The sequence below is a fragment of the Rutilus rutilus genome (genome assembly GCF_951802725.1).
Source record: "Rutilus rutilus genome assembly, chromosome: 25".
In the NCBI taxonomy this organism is placed as follows: domain Eukaryota; kingdom Metazoa; phylum Chordata; class Actinopteri; order Cypriniformes; family Leuciscidae; genus Rutilus; species Rutilus rutilus.
The window spans coordinates 4363918-4385731 of NC_140229.1; the positions used below are offsets into that span (position 1 = coordinate 4363918).

The 21814-nt window shown below is 35.2% G+C and overlaps 1 protein-coding gene across 4 annotated transcripts; it reads left to right on the forward strand.

The window, feature by feature from the left end:
- Positions 1-879: 879 nt before the first annotated feature.
- Positions 880-21814, forward strand: LOC311284881 (kinesin-like protein KIF2A). 4 transcript variants are annotated; one of them, XM_084400131.1, is made up of 21 exons: positions 892-1078; positions 2103-2197; positions 6770-6898; positions 7408-7462; positions 8559-8669; positions 9861-9961; positions 10447-10542; positions 10655-10709; positions 10801-10963; positions 13348-13438; positions 13550-13613; positions 13679-13770; positions 13859-14001; positions 14082-14286; positions 15187-15297; positions 15399-15466; positions 16837-16950; positions 17882-18017; positions 18582-18683; positions 19606-19741; positions 20677-21814. In XM_084400131.1, the coding sequence occupies exons 1-21, from the start codon at positions 1018-1020 to the stop codon at positions 20760-20762; spliced, it is 2214 nt and encodes a 737-aa protein (XP_084256257.1). In that variant the 5' UTR covers positions 892-1017; the 3' UTR covers positions 20763-21814. The 4 variants fall into 4 exon arrangements, with proteins under 4 accessions (XP_084256259.1, XP_084256257.1, XP_084256258.1 ...); XM_084400132.1 differs by having other exon boundaries at positions 16837-16920; XM_084400133.1 differs by lacking the exon at positions 16837-16950 and having other exon boundaries at positions 880-1078.

Here is a 21814-nt window from a genome sequence, read left to right on the forward strand (position 1 = left end):
ATATTCTTAGTTAGCCGACTGAATCCATATGTTTATTTTATCGATTTTATCGCAAAGGTAGTTTACTTCATCTTACTTACTAATCATTTAAACAATCACTCATTCTTGAACTGTTTTAGTTCCCATAATACAGACTCTTTCAGAGCTCTTTGCCGCCATCATGTATATTTCTGACAGAGCGAATATGATTTATTAAGGTACATCCTTAAGAATTAAATTGTTTAATTTTCTAAAATAACTTGGAACAATGGAAGCAATTCAGGTAGGAGTGTTTGAACATTATATGTCAAGATAATAGATTCAATAATCAAAGGTAAGGAGGAAGAATGTTATTTTTTATTTTTTTATATGTTAACCCTTTGGTTAACAAATTTGACGCATTATTTTTTTATTATTATTTTAAATTTTAGCACTTGCTGTGTGGAAAAAAAATGAAAATAATAATGGACATGATTCGAAAAGGTTAAATTGTCCTGAAATGGAGACACATTTCATCTATTGGAAAATCTTACTGAAAGCTAATTTTTTGAGAAATCAACACAGCTTATTTAGATTTATGGCTTTGATTTTCTCACAGTTTTAGAGTAAAACGTGTTTTGGAAAATATATATTTCTTATAACTTATATATTCATTTAATTTAATAAATAGATTATAACTACTGCATAAATTAAGTACCTAATTAATACTAAAAATACGAAATATAAAATAAAATACATTATCGAACTAAAATATAGTGCTATCATTTTATTGAAATAAATCGGTTATTTTTGCTTTAAAAAAAGAAAAAGAAACAACATTTAAAAAACAACAACAACAACTGCTGGACAGAGTGTGTCCACTGCAACTAGACAAAAGAGGTTGATGTGACATTCTGTGATGGGTGTGTGTGCACTCTGCGCATGCGCGCTCATCCGTCTCTCTCTCTCTTGACCTCCTCCCGGTTTTTGCTGCTGAACAACTTCTCCCGTGAAACCCGCTCAAATATAGCCATACAGATCCTGGCACACACATGAGGCATGGCAGCTCTCTTCGGGAAGATCCAGATCGGCATTTATGTGGAGATCAAGCGCAGTGATGGTGAGTCACACCCAGCAGCCGCTCGTTTATCAGGCTGAGGTGCAGTTTGTCGCCGCATCATCTTTGTTTAACCCGGTAAAGCCGTTAAACACAAGACAGCTAGTGCAAACGACGGGAGAGGATCGATATAGGCCTATACATTCATATCCAATATCTTCCCGTCCTTGGCACGCCGTTGTATTGCATGATTTTGGGATGCATGCTCCTGCTAACCCGTTAGCGAATTTACTAATTCTACTATGGCGGAGGCTTGACTCATAATTATTAATGAAGTCCTCCTGACGTTGCTTGGTAACCGTTTTGGAGCGTCTTGGCGTAGAATCTACTTAAGCCACAACGTCAACAACGATTCGCCGGCTGACAGGCGCTTACTTGCTAATGTCTGTCGTTTAGCCAATCAGATAAGCGCACTGGGTAAACGTCACGTTACGTAATTAATATTCATAAGCCAAGCCTTCGCCATAGTACGTTCGTAAATTCGCAGTCTCCTAGCATCCTCCCTGAGGAAGACGCCCAGAGACATCGCCTGCAAAACTCGTTTTTGTACTGCTGTTTTAGTTTATTATTATTATTATTATTTAGTTTATTGTCATTCCTGCAGTGTACAAGTGCAGCCATTTTTTCCTCTCTTTAATGTACATGAAATAAAGCATTAACCTTTGGCCTAAACGTTATACCTGGTTAGTAGTCCGTCCATAGTAAAGTTGTGTGGAAAGCAAGTGTGAACCCTACAATTTGGTTGTTAGTTAAGGTTATTCTACAACTTTTATCTTCCTGAAGTCTATTTATTCAGTAGTTTTTCAAGTAATCATGTATAATGTGCAATCAGCTGGTCATTATCACAAAGCAAACTTACTATACTATACTATATATATATATATAGTGTGTGTGTGTGTCATATATTTACAAACTTTTATGTTAGATGCAATTAATCATGAATAATTGGTTTGACAGCACTAGTTTGTAGTGTTATCACCAGGCTGCAGATCTTTGCAGTAAACCATTGTTTTGTTATCTATTTCAGGCAGAATACACCAGGCCATGGTTACGTCACTGAATGAAGACAATGAGAGTGTGACGGTGGAGTGGATTGAAAACGGAGACACAAAAGGCAAAGAGGTGAATTTCTGATATTCATATTTAATATGTCCATCATGTTGGCATAATGCACTAAAGACAAACGCTTGTATGATTCCAGCAGAGTCACCTTCATGAGCCTTATGTTTTTAAAATGTCTGTAGTTATTATAGGCACACAGATATAATTTTGATGTGTCAGGATCAATGGAGATTTATTCTAAAGCAGCTTTTGTATCTCTGCCTTAAATAGCTTTCAGGTTTATCACGTGCATTCATTTGTGCATAAAATACAAAGACCGAGCTTTCATCCTTCACATGTTGCTCTTTCATAACTCAGGAGAATTAATAGAGGTTAAAGCCTGGTTTCACAGACAGGGTTTAGTTTAAGCCAGGATTAGGCCTTAGTTCAATTAGGACATTTAAGTAGCTTTTATAAACATGCCTTAGAAAAAAAACATTACTGATGTGCATCTTGAGACAAAACAATGGCACTGACATATTTTAAGATATATCAGTGCAAGTTGCTTTCAGTTAAAACAGCTCAAACATGCATTTTAGTCTGGGATTATCTTAAGCCTCGTCTGAAACTGAAACAAAATGATCTCCCTTTAAAATTTGGAGAAAATTGTGTTTCTAACTCAATTTTGGCATGTCTGGATGAGGTTAAGAGCTGGATGGCTCGCAATTTGGTTCAGTTAAAACCACGGAAAAACAGATTATGATCTTCGTGCCGGTCAGAAGATGCTTATATATTGTTACTCATTTAGGTCCATGGTCAGTCTGTTGTCATAACCAAATAGAAATATAGGAATTGTGTTTGAACCAGAACTGAAATTCGACAAGCAGATCAACTGGTTAAGAGTTGTTTTTTCCCAGATCAGGTCTACTGCTCAAAAAAAAAAAAAACATTCTGTCGATAAAAGATTTAGAGAAGGTCATTAATGCCATTTATTTGGTCTCGTTTGGATTACTGTTATGTTCTGTATGTGGGGTCTTGTCTAAAGGTCGACCGATATTGGATTTTACCGATAACAATAACTAGGTAGGACCAGGCTGGCTGATAACTGATTAATCAACCATGAGTAGTTTTTAAAATAGATACTGAACTTTATTATAAAAATCTAAAAACAGTACTGAACCATGAAACTTTATTTGCTTCTATTTTAGAACACTTGGTTATCTAATCAAAATAACAAAATATGTATTACAGCGACAATAAAAAAAGAACTGAAATCGAATGCATTTCTGATTTGTTTATTTTTCTGTCGGCTACATGAAGACACAGTTTGCTTTCTCTAGTTTCATGTCTCTAGCTTTAAATATGCAACTTCGCTGCATAACGAACGCATAAAGGGGACCAGCTGGATATAAACTAATGCAAATGGATGGTAACAATCGTGACATTAAACATTTGGGACGGACTTTTTAACTGCTTGAGGTACTACTAATGTTAGCGTCCTCTCAGCCTAACATCATGCTCTTATTCACAAATGCAGTATCTAGTCAACAAACTCATTACTTTTTTAATGAAATGAAAACATGTAGGATAGTGTCCTCTGTAACATAGCGTTTCATTGTCTGATTATCCGCATCTGAAATGTCCTGCAGTCTGTAGTGTGCAGCCTCATGTGTCAAAACAAACTCCACGAGGCGTCAGTGATAGTTTTTATTTCGCCTCTAGAGGCCGATCTCGTACTGTACAGCAGCTCCAGCAACCCAGAAAGAATATCTGTATGGATTTTTGCTGATTGCTGGAACAATTTCTGTTATCGGCAAAAATCCATACCGATATTTTTCTGATAAATACCAATAAATCAGTCGACATCTAGTCCTGTTAGACCATTATTTCATGCTTACAGTTAGTTCAAAACATGGTGGCCAGGCTTGCTTGGGAGTGCTACAAAGAGTGATCATATCTCTCCTATTTTGTCCTCGCTCAGGTCACTGCCAATCGACAGCGGGATCAAATATAAGGTCCTGCTATATGTTTTTAAAGCAGTGCATGGAATGGCTCCTGCTTATGTGTCTGAGCTTATTACTTTTCGCCAAACATCTAGGTCTTTAGATCAACTAACAAGTTGCTTCTTACTATCCCACAAACTCATCTAAAACTTAAAGGAGATCAGGCCTTTGCTGTTGCGGGTTCGAGGCTTTGGAATGATCTGCCGTATAGAGCGGTCACATCCATAAAGCTGGTGTTGAAAACTACTTCTTGTCATTAGCATTTAAGAAGTTTGGCTAGTATGGGAATGTTTTTGTTGATCCCTTTTTAGGTTATTTTGTTTTATGGTAATGTATGTACAGTATTTGAATGTTGATTGTAGGCTACAGCACTTTGGTCTGCATGTTAGGGATGGCTCGATACCACAATTTTGGCTTCGGTACAGTACCACAATCTAATACAGTAGTATCGATATTAAAACGATACCATACGGGTCTGAATTTTGGCGCGGGTATAGACCTTATTCAGAGCAGCGCCATGACGGGTATGAAAGTGAGGCTGTGAGGGATAGACTTGCCGTGTTTTCAATGGCATCCGCTGTAAAAAGCTGTATAATTTACAATTAGATTACTTACAATTTTCCACAGCTTATATTGTTGGGAGTTTTTTGTGAACTGAAATTACTTGGAAAGATATTTTTCCAGTGTTTCATGAGCAGAACAATCCAAAAACACATCAAATAACAGTAGGCCTTAACAGCCCATTGAAGAGATGCATGTCTGTCCCTCACAGGCTCGCTTTCATTCCCATTAAAAATCAAAGATGGCGCTGCTGTGAATAAGGTCAATTAGGCTACGCATAATTCTCGAATGTTTTGCGTTTATAAAGCGGGAGATTTCAGCAAATGTTTATTAGCAAATTAATCAACACAAATTATCACATCAAATCAGTAATTTGACAACTTTCTTGTGAGAATTAATTTCAGCGATAGTCTACTTCGTCTCCCCCTCGCTCTCTAAATTAGCAAATTAAAAAGTCCTCCGCGCGCTGCGATACACTTTCGCTCGTTTCGGGACAGCTGACGGAAGTCACTTGCCCACGTCTTTTTAAACCTTGCCAATTTGAACATCCAAAAGGTTTTATATGATTCAGATAGCCTACGTTGGAGCTCTTTTAGAGACGGGCTTCTTTCACACCAGCAGTGTGTGCGCCAAACCGCCTGAGCCCGCGAGCGCATCCCAAATTGAGTTGTTTTTCCTCAAACAGTCAAATAACGTAACGTTACACACAACATTGTCAAAATGTCCGTCTTGGTGAGTAACTCACATAAACACAGTCGGTGATGTCTTACGTGAATGTAAATAGTGTAATAGTATCGCATGTATCGGATCTGTGACCGTGTCTGTGACGGTGCTGTCTGTCACTAAATAACTTTTGTAACTTTAATTATAAGGATTTAACCGTGTAATGTATTAACAGTGTTACTATCCAGTGTTATTTTACAATTTGATTACTATATTCTGTTAGACCTAACGTAACGTTACCTAAACTTAAGTGCAAATACTGGTTCATATGTGTCAAACGCGCGCTGTAACATCGTGTTATTTATAACGATATGATCTTATGTATGTGCGTTGATCAGTGTTAAAAGAAAATAAATGTCTAAATTAGATCGTTGGAATGATTCACTCACCTGTCGATCTCTTAATGTCTTGTAGTCAGGATGGGCAAGTGACAGATGCTTGGCAAGGTTTGATGGTTCTTCAGTTTTATAATAGCAAAGTAATTCCAAATTTCACTTCTACTGCCCTCTTTATTATTTAGTTCGGGGTGTGTTGAGTGAGATTCAACTGACTTATCCATTTTGTTCCCCTAGTATGTTGTCACATTTGCCGGTTTCATGTCTGTTTGGGTACAGCAGTGTAAGTAGGCTACAGATATTAGCAAAATCATGATATCGTACCATTTGAAATAAAATAGCCTACATACCGGTATTTTCCCAGTACCGGTATACTGAGCAACCCTACTGCATGTGCTGCTGTAAAGTGCTTTATAAATAAAATGAATGAATGAAAATGTTTCATGTAACTCAACTTGATCTCAGATGTTTCTCCAATCAATCCTCATGAGAAATAGAGCTATACAAATGAATCTGGATAGCAGCTCAGATCATTTGGTCCTAAAGTAATTGAATGAAAAATATTTGAGTTCATGTTGAGATCTCTGACCTTTGATTGCAGGTAAATCTGAGCGCACTTTGAGATCTCTTCTGAAGCTCGTCTCTGTTAAACCCTTATGCTGAGTTGAAAATCCTTTACCTAATTTGGTGTAAAACGCACCTCAGTTTTTGAGTGAACATTTCACTCAAGCTTATTCACCTTAAAATAAAAACTTATATTCTGTGTGAGCAAATTTAGTAAGTTTTAGTCCTATGCAATAACAGAAAATCCTCCCCGGTTCAAAATGACCGGTTAATCTAATCGCTGTCGAGGAGAAACTGTTGTGAAACTGAGATCTCATTTGTAATTTTTCTGTCCTGTGGGATGATTATATTTAGCAACTTTTACAACTGTGGAAAGTCCTACAGTATGTGCAAATGTGCTGTCAATAAAGTGCTTTTGCCTAATAAACTGGCTGCCTCATGCTCATGCTCTCGTTCCCTGTGAACAGATCGATCTGGAAAGCATATTTGCACTAAATCCAGATATTGCACCTGAAGAGGAAATCCTACAAAGTCCTGAAACCCCTCCGCCACCCGTGTCGAGTGCCGTCAAAATCAACAAGATCCCCCAAAACAAGGTTGGTGTCCATTTCGCTGCACCATAATAGTCGTAACCAAGAAGAGAAATTAGTACAGCGGTGGACAGACCATTGTAGCGCACTCAGTCTGGCTTTTATTACTTCTCAAATGGATTTCCAGACAGGAGTCATAGTCATAAAACACTGTTTTCAGTTTTTACGTTCAAATCAATGCAGGCTGGGTAAATTCCCGTCGTTAAACATAAAAAAATCACTAAAATAACTTGCATTGTGTCATCCTACATTGGGAGGTCACCCATAAGCTCTTGTGCATGAATAATTTAATGATATATGCATGAATAATTATAGGAAGATGTAATTTGTAATTATTAGTAAAGTACTTTTTTCTATTTAATAGACTGTGACGGTAGTCTAGATAACTGTCGACACAAAGCTATAATGTGGCATAACTTCACTGTGAATGATTTTATTGTGTAGATATATTTTGTAGCTAGATTGCAGACTGGACTTTTCAAAACTTGATTATTTTCTTGATTCATCTTTTGTAGAATCGCCGAACTGCAGCTCCACCAAAAAATGAAACCCCTGCAAGGGATAATCGAGGTATGATGTACAAGTTATCAAAAATGTTTTTTTTTACCATAAACTAGCACTGTTACAATATAGCCCCTTTCACACGGAGATTCCGGAAAATACATGGATAAAGTGACTCGGGATTTGTCTCAGCAGCGTCTTACGTTTGCTTATGAGCTGCGATTTCTTGTGCTACGCTTGTGCATTTTTTTTCTCTGATTCGATCATAAACTTGCGCATTACGTACCGTTTCACAGCTGGCGAAAGTTCCCGGCTTCAGCGTCATCACTACGACACGGCATTATAACGGCTTTTGTTCACACAGCGCGCGTTCCGGGACTGAACACGGCAATGTTACTAGGTCCCCAACAGAAGGTCACGCAGAAGGCATTCTGGCAATTTCCCGACAATTTCCCGGGATCATCGCGCTGTGTGAAAGGGGCTTTTTAGTCTCAAATTCTATTCATTTTAGCAGATAATGATTTCAACAGTATGTGTTTTAACATTTTGAATTTGTTGCATGGGATTATAAAACACTTTGATGCTTTAGTTTAAATCATTGTTACTTTAGTATTATTTATACAATATTGCATTTGATAAATTTTTTAATTAGCTTTTATTTATATATATATATTTGTTTTCTTTTTAATTTTAGATAAAATTGTGCTTTTATTAGTTTCTATAAAAAAATGTATATGTCTGTTTAGCTTTAATCTATCTTTATTTTATTTTAAATTTTTGTGTAATTTTAGTATTTTATTTCAGTTAGCTGCCAAGCCAACATTTCTAATTTTCATTTGAAGTTTAAGTTTTTCAAAAGTATTTTTAATAACAGACAAATATATATAATTGTGCTTACAAGTTTTCCTCTTAATGGATGAGTTGAAGTGTATAATAAAGGTAAAGCGTTAAAATCCATACTGATGTCTTTGATGTGAAAAAAGAGTTCCACTTTCTGTACCACTTTTTTATCACAACTTCATTCCCAAATTTCTATTTGTGTTATTTCAGAGTTTTGATAACTTAACGTGTAAAACAGTGCTAAAGAAGAGTCATAATGTGTGCATGTGTGTCTAAACGGTCTGGTCTTTTCGTGGTCTGTGATGATGTGATCTCCATTATTCAGTCTCTGTAGGTACGACTCGAGCGCGGCCGAGTCAACAGATCGAACCTCCTCCACCAGCGCCCGCTCCGCCTCCACCGATACAACACCAAACCCTCCAGCAGCAGCAGAACGGTACCACACATCACACAGAAATGAAGACTTTTACTCAGCAAGGATGCATTTAATTGATCAAAAGTGACAGTAAAGACATTTATAATGTTACAAAAGATTTCGGTTTTTAGTTAAATGCTGTTCTTTTCAAGTTTATATTCATTAAAGAATCCTTAATGTATCAGTTTTCACAAAAATATTAAGCAGCACAACTGTTTTCAACATGGATGATAATCAGAAATGTTTCTTGAGCAGCAAATCAGCATATTAGAATGATTTCTGAAGGATCATGTGACACTGAAGACTGGAGTAATGATGCTGAAAATTCAGCTTTGATCACAGGAATAAATATCTACTTCAGTCATGAAACTCACTGATTGGCCTCCGCTGATCCTGCAGCCAATGAGATTGCTTGCTCAGCATTTAAATAGTCTGGTTCATTGTTTGTTGTAGTAAGCTGGTCCTCTGAATCCCTCCACCTCCCCAGCTCCACCTGTCTAGATCTGCTGTGGGATTTATTTATATATATATATATATATATATATATATATATATATATTTATGCAGCAGCATCATATCTTACATGCTCACAGCAGCGTGACTGTGTATCTATTAGCAGATCTAGTCCACCAAGACCAAATACATTAACATTGCCATATTCAATAACATGCTAAAACTATTCCTAGAGTTGTCATGATTGAAATTACATTAATATTATTTAATATTATATTATTTTAAATTGTAATAATATTTCTGTTTTTACCGTTTTTGATCAAATGCAGCCTTGGTGAGCAGAAGAGACTTCTTTCAAAAGCACCGACCCCAAACCTTTTGACCAGTAGTGTAATTATTGTTGAGATGTTTTATGAATACCTGGGTGTGTAATCTCTGATCTGTGAGTGTATGAAGAGACTCCAGCAGTGATGGAGGAGCTGAAGGGCTCTCAGCGACCGTCACAAACGACTGTTGTCTGCCGTCACACCGAAACAAAAGCAGCATTTAGAGTTGTTGTCTCAGAGATGACCCCTCATGATGCCATTGTTGAGGGATTCACTCAAACACATTCAACACAAGCAAATGCACACTGACTTTGCAATTATGTCAAATAAAATTCTTATTAAAATGAGCGAATCAGGTTTAGCTGACAAATATTGTAACTGTTTGTTAAACATTGATGTCTGTTTGCATTGAGTTTTTTCTGTGTGTGTTCAGCTCGCAGGAAGTCCAACTGTGTGAAGGAAGTGGAGAAACTTCAGGAGAAGCGGGAGAGGAGACGATTGCAGCAGCAGGAGCTGAGAGAGAAAAGAGCGCAGGTGACAAAACACACTGGCGTACCGTTTCTGTGTACTCACAAGGTTTGATAAGCTTAATGTGGAACATTATATTTATTTTAATATGTTGTGATATGTTTTATTGACTAATGCGTATTATGATAACATTTTATTATTATATGTTTAGAAACATATTGTGTTATTTTGCTTATTGCAATTTTATTTATTATTTCCTATGAATATTGTTGGCTTGACAAATTGGTTATGTTGCTTTATTATAGTTAATTAAGACTAAAATCATTATTTATATTTATATATATATATATATATATATATACATTTTAATGGTTTTTTATTATTATTATTATTATTTAACTTGTACTAAAATAACTCAAACTAAAACTTAAATAGAAATTAATATAATAAAAACGATATATACATACTGAAAAATGCCATGACTTAACATCTCAAGAAAGTGAATATGTTCTAACTCTTACAATATTAACTGAGAGTCTTTTATTACACAGGATGTCGAGGCAATAACCCCTAATTATGAAATAATGTGCATGATCCGAGACTTCAGAGCGAGTTTGGACTACAGACCGCTGACCACTGAAGATCTGGTGAATAACTACATCTGCATTTAATCGTCTACATTTAATTTCCACATGATTTATCAACAGTATTACATGGTATTATACTATGTATGTATTAATAATATGTATATTTTCTCAGATTGAGGACCACAGGATATGCGTGTGTGTGCGGACACGTCCACTGAACAAGAAAGGTGATGATGAACTCTTCTTATTCCACCACACGTTCATGCTGTGAGTGTCTAGTGCTGTTTACGACGCGCCACATCATCTGTTCACTTTCAGAGCTGACCATGAAGGATCTAGACGTCATCACCATTCCCAGTAAAGACGTGGTCATGGTCCACGAGCCCAAGCAGAAAGTGGATTTAACCAGATACCTGGAGAACCAGACGTTTCGATTCGATTACGCTTTCGACGACACCTCGACAAACGAAATGGTTTACAGGTCAGATATTTATTAGTTTACAGGGAAATAGTGAGACAAAAAATCAAAGACGAGAGAGAGAGGAATTTGTTTTATTCAGTCTCACGCTGTACAAAATAACAAATGAAGAGTTCAGATGCAAAAGCCTCTAAGTGCCATCTGAAATTTTCTTCTAGAATGATCATTTTGATCAAGCTCGTATATTTAAGTTCAGTAATTTCACTTAAATGACAAAAAACCTTGTGCATCAATTAAAAAAAGTTACACAGCTACATAGAGGACAAAAATGTCCGTGTCAAAAAACTGTCATAAAAAATTTAAGCTTGGGAGCACAGACTTAAGTTTGGTATCATTTTAAAGAATACTACCCTTGGCAGATTATGGCTGAAGTAAAAAAAAAAAAAAAAAAAAGTAAATCCCAAAAAAAGTTATATAGGTTTAAGTTTATGAAAATTATTTATGAACATTATTTTATATAAAATACATATTTTATGAAACAAGTTGAACTCTAAAACGGCATGAAAATCAAAGCCATAAATCTAAATAAGTTGTGTTCCAAATTTGAGGTTGATATTTCAAAAAATGAGCTTTCCGTAAGATTTTGTTTGGGCGCAGTACCAGACTTTCCCCATTGAATGCCAGCAAAACTCCACTGGTGCACACTGGATTTGGTATTTGCAGTTGAGTTTTTCTCTCTCAATATTACAAACACACACATGCACACAACATTTTTTTTATAACACACATACCAACCACACTCAGACATCCATACCAACACACCCACACAATTATCGTTGCATAATTTATCCAATTGGCTCGATAATATGCCGAAGCAGAAACCAGGAATAATGCGAGTATTTGCTTTATAGGCCAAACCTGAAAAAATGGCACCATCTGATAAAAAATAGTAAAAATGTACATTTTGAAGCCATGCCAACAGAATGAAAGCCTCTTAAAGGGTTAGTTCACCCAAAAATTCTGTCAGTAATTACTCACCCTCATGTTGTTCCAACCCCGTAAGACCTTCGTTCATCTTCGGAATACAAATTAAGATATTTTTGATTAAATCTGAGAGCTGTCTCACTCCTCCATAGGCTTCTAAGACACTATAACTTGCTGGCCCAGAAAATGCATTAAAGACATCGTTAATATAGTCCAAGTGACTCCAGTGGATCAATCTTAAGTTTATAAAGCGACGGGAATACTTTTTGTGCGCAAAAACAAACAAAAATAACGACTTTATTCCACTTTTCATTTCCTTCTCTCTGGGCCTCGAGTCTTTTCACGTAGTGTTTAAGCGTAGCGCGTCTGTGTTGCACGTCACCACGTATCACACACATGACCAGCGTCGCCCAATAGTGAGCCTACTTGGTGAGCCTACGCGCTACGCGCTAGTGTCTTAGAAGCCTATGGAAGAGTGATCCAGCACTCAGATTTAATCAAAAATATCTTAATTTGTGTTCCGAAGATGAACGAAGGTCTTACGGGTTTGGAACAACATGAGGGTGAGTAATTACTGACAGAATTTTCATTTTTGGGTGAACTAACCCTTTAAAAAAGATTGCATCATTTTATAGTTAAACGGCCTTGGGATTAAAAAATGCAGTTTTAATGGGTTTCAATGGGGACATTTTTGTCCAAAAGGTGCTGAGAGGAAGGAAATGGCAGTGAAATAGTAAAATGCCAATAAAAATACACACCTATGGCAAATTGTATGCAGTGAGCATTAACACAGGCAAAGTGATAAAAAAAAAAGAAAAAAACCCTGAAAATGACAAAAATGTCCCTAAGGATGCACAAGGGTTACATATACGAGCTTGATACAAATTATCATTCTAGAAGAAAATTTCAGATGACACTTAGAGGCTTTTGCATCTGAACTCTTCAAATATTAAAGTATATATAAATATATAAAAACATAATTTGTTCAGTCTAGCACTGTACAATGTAACAATAGAAATATCTAGTAAAATGTATACATAAAATAAAATATTAAAGCGTATGTAAGTGTTTAAGTATATATATTAAAATATGTGTATATAGTAAAAAAACTAAAATATAAAAAATATAATTTCAGTTTTGCACTATACAAAGTTACATCATAACAAAAAAATCAGGCAGTGATTGACAGCGCCCTGAACCAGTGGCCAAAAGTGCTCTGATCCAAACGTCACAAACCACATTCAACAACCTATAACATCGAAATAATCTTTAAAGTCATTTTTTGGATAAAGGTGGAAAATTATAAACATGTTGAAAAACAAAACGTTATTTGAGGTCATTTCATCTTAAATTCCAATGTGAAATAAAATCGGAGCCATTTAAGTTAAAAAAAAATTAAAAAATTTTTTTCATATTTTATCATGTTCTAATATTGAATGAGATCTCTGGTTTATGTGTTTCAGGTTTACCGCCCGGCCGCTGGTGGAGACCATATTTGAGAGGGGAATGGCGACCTGTTTTGCGTACGGTCAGACGGGCAGTGGCAAAACTCATGTAAGTTTCTGACCGTGAACAAAACCAGATGACATCATATTACAGGAAAAGATCCTCCCAGGGGATCGTTCCATTTGCCATTTGTCATAATCGATTTTCCCTTCATTCCAGACCATGGGAGGAGATTTTTCTGGGAAGAACCAGGACTGCTCTAAAGGGATCTACGCACTCGCTGGTATGTGTCTGACCTGATGTTATTCAATGTCAATTTTGAGTTATCAATATTTTCTATTCTTTCAGCACGGGATGTTTTTCTAATGTTAAAAAAACCAAATTACAAGAAGTTGGATCTTCAGGTGTACGCGACGTTCTTTGAAATCTACAGCGGGAAGGCAAGTTCTCTATAGCTCATGAATAATGAATGAGCTCATTTAATAGTCATAAAGTGCATTAGGTCTTACATTTTAAACGGCCGTGCAGGTGTTTGACCTTCTGAACAGGAAGGCGAAGCTGCGTGTTCTTGAAGACGGTAAGCAGCAGGTTCAGGTGGTCGGACTGCAGGAGCGAGAGGTCAAATGCACTGAGGACGTGCTCAAACTTATTGAGATGGGCAACAGCTGCAGGTGCGACCAATCAGGAAACTTCTTTCCACCAGATGTTGTTTTTAACACTTGTAGTCATTTTTGTATGCGTTTTTCCTCAGGACGTCTGGACAGACCTCGGCTAACGCTCATTCGTCCCGCAGTCACGCCGTGTTTCAGATTATTCTCCGCAGGAGGGGCAAAATGCACGGCAAGTTCTCTCTTATCGACCTGGCGGGAAACGAGCGAGGGGCGGACACGTCGAGCGCCGACCGACAGACCCGTCTCGAGGGCGCAGAGATCAACAAGAGTCTCCTGGCGCTGAAGGTTTGTGCTTCAGATCGTCACACACCGGCTCCAGAACTACTTTATCTGACCTTGTTTTTGTCCCTAAAAATATATTTACAAAAGCAAAGACAAGAGAGAGAAAATTAGTTTAGTCTCGCACTGTACTAAGAAACAAATCTAAAAATATTTTATGAAATATTTACAAACATTAAAAATATTAGAAATTAAAAATAAATTAAAAATAAAAATTAATTATTTGTATAGTCTAGCACTGTACTTAGTAACAAATATAGAAATATTTTGATGAAAATATAAAAAATAGATAAAAATTATAATTTGTTCAGTCTTGCACTGTACAAAGTAACAATTATAAAAAAAAATTTTATGAAAATATATATTAGAAATATTAGAAAAATCGACTTTGTTCCACACTGTACAGAGTAACAAATGTAGAATTGTTTTTATAAAAATACAAATATTAAAATGTATATAAATATATATAAAATATCCACAATTAGTTCAGTGGCATACTGTCCAAAAAGTAACAAATATAGAAATATTTGTATGAAAATATAAAATATTAAGAAACATAAAAAATATTAGAAATCTGATGAATACAATCACATACTGTACAAAGTAGCAACTATAGAAATCTATTTTTTATAAATATTTAAAATATATAAAAATATAATTTGTCTCACACTTATATAAAAATATATAATATCATTTTTTTATTTATAAAAATATCAAATGTAATTCACAACTTCTGTAATGCGACCATTCTGAATAAAACTTCAGCAGGAAATAATGATATGCATGTGGATTTGATTTGTTCTTGAAAGTAGACTGTTATTTTTTGGTTCATATTTTTTTATGATAAGTTATAAGTTCATTAGTGTGATGGTGTTATCTTGGTCCACTTGTGTTTGTGTGCGACAGGAATGCATCAGGGCTTTAGGGCGAAACAAACCACACACTCCGTTTAGAGCCAGTAAACTCACACAGGTGTTAAGAGATTCCTTCATCGGAGAGAACTCCAGAACATGTATGGTAAGAACACTGCGGATGTTTCTAGATCAATCATATATTCATTTTTAACATCATGTGTAATTTCCGTATTAATGATTTAAACAATGTTGTGGTTGCAATAGATCGCTACAATCTCTCCTGGAATGGCGTCATGTGAAAACACATTAAACACTCTGAGATACGCCAACAGGTACGTGAGAGAAGCTTCCACTGACACAGAACCCTTCATGTTGCTTAACCCGGTTTATTCCAAGGTTTCTAATGCAAGTAACCTGACAATCTGGGGCTTTTATTAATGGATACACAAATCACAGAGAATTACAAGATTATGGACGTATTTGACCCTGTATGTCAAAAGAATTTCAATATTAATATAATGTTTATTAATACATGTATATTAAAAACAGTATCATAAAAACACCGTACAAAGTAGCAAATATAGAAATATATTTTTATTAATTTTTAAAGTATATAAAAATATAATTTGTTAAGTCTCACACTTCACAAAGTAGCAAATATAGAAATATATAATATTATTTCAATATTGTATTTATTATACATGTATTAATACACATTATATTAATATTAAATTTCTTTATTTCATTTATATATAAAAAATTCTAAAATAATATATAGAATTCATTATATTGTATTTATGCTTTTATATACTCTTTTTATTTTTATAATTTATATTGTTTATATGCATATATTTAACAAGAACGTAAAAATAGAATTTAAAGGTTTAAAGAAATGTAATATGTAAAAACATTTAACATTAAATTATATATATATATAATACATTCTATAAAATGTTTATGTACATATTCACACATTTATATTGTTCATATTATTCAAATTCTTTATGTAAAACAAAACCATTTATAAAAAAACTATTTATAATCAAATATATGAATTATTATCTTTTTACATGGCATATTTTTGTGTTTAATGTTTGGTAGACAACTATAAACCAATGGCATTTTATGTATATACATATCTTTTCATAAGAATTCATAAATATAATTTAGTTTTTTTTGTAATGTTGTAAAAACAATAGAATACTTATATAATGATTTTAAGAAACATTGTATTTATTATATTAAATATGTATTATTAAACATAATATTAATATTCAAATTATTTGTTTTATTTGTCAATGTTTGTAAAATTCTATATGTTTATCATAATATATTGTATTTATATGTACAGTATATGTATATATATATATATATATATATATATATATATATACATATATATATGATGAATTCTAAACATTCAATAAATTATAAATATTTATGTATTTACATTATATTCATGTTATTACAATTATTTATATAAAACAAGTAATTTGTACATTTTAAAAATTATTTAGAATCATTTTTTGAATCATTATCTATTTACATAGCAAACCATTAAGCCGTGGCATCACTGCTAGAGTGTATTTGACGGCGAACTCTTTTCCACTGGTTATGAATCAGGAATGTTTGTGTTGGAAGGGTTTGTGACTGCAATTCCCGTCTCTCTCTGTCTCACTGCCGTCTGTCATCCCGTCTTCAGAGTGAAGGAGTTTGGGATCAGCCCTTCCGACATTCCCTTCTCCCAGGGGGGGGGCGGTCGCTCCGAACTCTCTCCTACCTATGAGTACGATGACTTTGCTTCCTCACCCAGCAGGTCTCACCCTTTTCCAGTTTCAAGCCTGTCTCTTTTCAGACAGAGCCTCCATCAGAGTCCTGTGTTTCTAACGCTTCACTTTCAGTTCAGAGAATGCGTCTTTCCCCTTTTGGTCGGCTGTTATTTTGTCCCTTGTTTTTTGAGTCCGTCTGTAGCACATTTCAGGCATGTTTCTGTATGTTCTGTTGCGTTTTGCAGCCGCACTAACATTGGTTTGTGTTTGCTTGTGCCTTATAGAGCGGATGGAGTCCATCATTATCATGCTGCATGATCACGTGTCTGTAACATAAACCATTTCCATTGGTTTATTGCGTCATGATGTGAATACCTCATGCTGTTTATATCGTCGGAAACCTCATATTACCAAAACCACTTTTTATTTTGAACTTTTGGCCAAAATCAAGCTCAATGGCCAGAGGATGTCAGATGTGTGTTTGTAAAGACAGTAAAATACTTTTTTTTTCCTGTCATTTGGCCAAAATCTCATGTTATTAATGATGAAGTGCTACACACAGATATTTAAGACAGTACTGGCTACGACTCTATGACAAATGCTAGACTAAGACACTCTTCTCCACTCTTTAAATACATAAAACATTAGCCTATATATATATTCATGTAGTGTTTCTTGAGTAAAGAAAACTCTGCACTTACTCAAATAATCAGTTCTTTATTTACCATTGCATTGCAAACAAGCAGAGACGCGCCAAACTGTGTGCGGCACTCGATTACCCATAGAGCCGGGTGGAGTTACGAGGTTTAATCACAATATTTTCGTTGGTTATGTATTTACAAAACCCACCGACTGATGTAAAGGCTGGCTAATAGTAATGATTCGTGGGAAAAGTTCAAACCGGTCAAATCTGGAGATATGAGGTTTCCGGCCGACACGCTGATTGCCTTGAGTTGAGACGTGTGTGTGTGACGGCAGGGTGAAGGAGCTGAGCATCGACCCGAGCGCAGTGCTGGAGGGACGCTCCGTCAGCCAGCTGGACGTGTTGGAGGCGCAGTGGGGAGTGGGCAGCTCTCCTCAGAGAGACGATCTCAAGCTGCTCTGTGAACAGAACGTAAGAGCGCTTCGACACACTCTTCAGTAGGCCTGCACAATATATCGGAATATCGCAAATGTATATATCGCGATATGCATATCGCAATACCGTGCAATAACTGGGGTCATGAACAAAAGACGAAGAGAAAATCTCTCACTGCTCTTGGCTGAATAACTTTTGTAGTTTTAATAAGAATCAGGATATATTTAATTCATACAGTGAAAACTAAGCAGTGTTTTATTTTTACATTTGATTATTCAGTTTCTGTTGTTAAATAAACCTAATGTAGGATAACCTGAACCCCTAAACCCCGAGGTTTACACTGATGTTAAAATAACACTTCTTATATACAGTAAAACACTGCAGCAAAAATAATGTGAAACACATATGTAGGTTATATAACTTTAAATATATTTTAAAGATAATTTAAGTTTATTTTACACACTTTAAGCATTATCGTATCGCATATCGAATATCGCATTATTTAATGAGTTCTCGCACTTTTCTTCAATATCGTGCAGCCCTACTTTAGCCTGTATGAGAGCGTGGCATGTGTACTGATGTGATGCGTGCTGTGCACAGGAAGAGGAAGTGTCCCCTCAGCTCTTCACCTTCCATGAGGTGGTTTCTCAGCTGGTGGAGATGGAGGAGCAGGTTCTGGAGGACCACCGCGCCGTGTTTCAGGTGCGCACACACTGCACACATCTCATCAAACTCCCTTCAAATGTCCAAATATCCTTCAGTTAAGGTACATTTACCTGTGAGAAAAGCACTTAATGCTTGTTTTCAGAGGAAATATCTCTGAATATACAGTACCTTTAAGATCTCTTCTGCTCACCAAAGCTGCATTTATTTCAGTTAAAATACAGTAAAAACAGGAATATTGTGAAATATTGGTATAGTTTAAAATAACATTTCTATCTGAATATATTTTAAAATGTCATTTATTCCTGTGATGCAGTGCTGAATTTTCAGCGTCATTACTCCAGTCTTCAGTGTCTTCACTTCAGTAGTGTGTATATATATACTGTCAAACCTAAATTTAATCAGACACCTTCAACAATTCGCACATTATCACAGTTTATTCGCTATAGTTTAGAAAATGGTAATAAAATACGACCAGAAATCAGTTGATATTTCACTGGTTTTGTCTATCCTTCTGTTAGACTGTCTCACAAATTATGTTGAATATCTGTCAGCTGTTAAATTTAACTACACAATTAGATAATACCAATTTAGCTCAACCAATTACCAAGCAATGCTTAATTGTGTTCAGTCTGTGGTGTAAAAAGGTCACATTAGCAATTCAAGAAAAAACATTACGCAAAACATGATCAGGTCAAAGTGTCTGAATAATTTTCGGTCCCATATTTTTTTATACATTTTACTGGAAGTAAATGAAGAATTATTGTGTATAATGTGTCACAGTTTACTTTATTTTGCTATCCTCATTTACATAAATGAACTATAGTGCCCTACACCCACTAGTGAAATTAAAAGTATAAAATTTAAATAGTTTGACTGTACATTGACTGATATTTTTCATAAAGGACTTGTATTATGTATTTGTGATGGATGCTTCAGGAGCTGATGTTGTGTGTTGTAGGAGTCCATACGCTGGCTCGAGGATGAGAAGGTTCTTCTGGAGATGACGGAGGAAGTCGATTATGACGTGGAATCCTTCGCCACTCAGCTCGAACAAATTCTGGATCAGAAGATCGACGTGTTAACAGAGCTCAGAGGTCAGTGGTTACAGAGGTCGTCCTCCGAGATCCAGCATTTAGAAGACTGGGATAAGAGTCTTTTAAATGGGATCATATTAATAAGAGAAGACACAAATTAAAGTACACTAAATCAAAAGAATAAATTAAATGAAGTTTATTTTTGGAGCATACATTTATTTTGCATTGGGATTATTTTATGAAAATGAATTAACATTTTCTCCTAAAAATATAATATCATTACTATAATGTAAATTAAAATAATTATCCATCTCTCTCTCTCTCTCTTTATTTATTTATATATATATATATACAAATTTATATAACATTTTCTCCCCGAAAATATCTTAATGTAAATAAAATAAATTTTTTAATTCATGTAGTAATAATCTTTATTATAAAACATTATTGAAAACCGTGCTGACATAAAAAATTGTCTATTTTAATAAAAAAAAAAAAATATATATATATATATATATATATGAAGTAATGTCAAAATGCAACAGGAAAATAAAATAAAATTATGGTCTCTCTCTCTCTATATATAATACATTATATTAATATTAAAATTTTAATTCTTTATGATTTATATTAATTAAATTATTTATAACCATATCAGTTTATATTGCATATGTATATACTCTTTTACATATTTATTTTTAAAAATGATATTGTTTATATGCATATTTTTTGCACTAATGTAAAAGGTTTAATAATAAATATTAATATGAAATATCGTATAGTACAGTTTCTGTTGACTTTGGGCTGAAAATGAGCTGCACATTTCTTGAGTGCACTTTTTTTTTTTTTATGTTGTCAGCGATTGACTCCCAGGTTACACAGCAGTGACAACATATTAGTCCAGTGTCCTTTACAAAGCTGTCGTCCTTCACGTCGGATGAAATGCTTTGTCCACTAAAATCACAAACACTAAACTGTGTTTCCTTTGGTCTCAGATAAAGTGAAGTCTTTCCGCTCTGCTCTTCAAGAGGAGGAACAGGCCAGTAAGCAGATCAACCCCAAACGTCCTCGAGCGCTGTAGCCCCTCATCTCGGCAGTCTCAAACATCTGTGACCTGTACGTGACGTGACCGCTCTTTCATCCCAGAAAAGCACATTTTAACTCTAGAAATCATTTCAGTTCTTACTAAAATGAATGATCGCAGAGAGTTTAAGGCCATGAGAGGGTGTGTGTACGTGAGATTCTCTGAGCTAATGCATGAACAAACCAGCTCTGCGTCTGTGGCAAGCCTGTAAATATTTCACCGAGTCATTCATGCTTTTCAGATGTACTGTATATACCTGCTTCTTGCATATCAGTTTGCCAGTTAAAGAAATACAAGTGTGCCGTCCCAGTGGAAAAGAGAATATGGTCTTGAGATTAGGGATGCACTGATATAGAACGTTTGACCAATTCTTTTTACGGCTGCTAACCAATATGTCATGTTTTATAAATGAAAGCTGTCAGTTATGAAACACAAACTTGAGCATTTATTGAAATAAATGCCTGAAATTAGGCATATACATGTGGGAAAGATTGAATACCGAGTAGTAAAATTGGTTCAAAATACAGATCATTTTGATATGGTCTCTGATATATTGTGCATCCCTAGTCACAGTAGAAGTTGCATGACTGCAATATGGATGATCTCTATTGAGACCTACAGGAACTGACTAATTTAATAAAACTTTTTTTTTTTTGATGGCCAGTAAGAACCTTTACTGTAACAAAAAAACAAATGCAGGCCCAAACCTTTTCAGTGAAACATTTCTAGACGAGCAACTATACGTGTATTAGCTAATTCAGCTCAGATGAACAGTCCAGAGAGGTTCGACTTTTCTGATAATATGAAGAGGGATTTTGTTACCACAGTGTTTTGTTTACATTTTAAGAAATATGTGGAAGTAGTCATACAGTTCAGGCTACTGTCTCATTTTTTAAATAATGCTATTAAGCATCAGTGTTCCCCCATCAATGCTTTTGTTCCCGTCTCAGTTTTAACTGTTGTTTGTGTTCAGGGGAATCGGGATCTGATTCTGGACTCAGTGTTTCAGTGTATCGCATTGCTAAAATAAAGATCCATCAGATGACGAC

Coding starts and splice junctions, on each gene's coding strand:
- LOC311284881 (XM_084400131.1), top strand. CDS start 1,018: ATGGCAGCTCTCTTCGGGAAGATCCAGATCGGCATTTATGTGGAGATC. Junction 6,899..7,407: donor ACAAGATCCCCCAAAACAAG/GTTGGTGTCCAT, acceptor CATCTTTTGTAG/AATCGCCGAACTGCAGCTCC. Junction 13,771..13,858: donor TTGAAATCTACAGCGGGAAG/GCAAGTTCTCTA, acceptor ACGGCCGTGCAG/GTGTTTGACCTTCTGAACAG.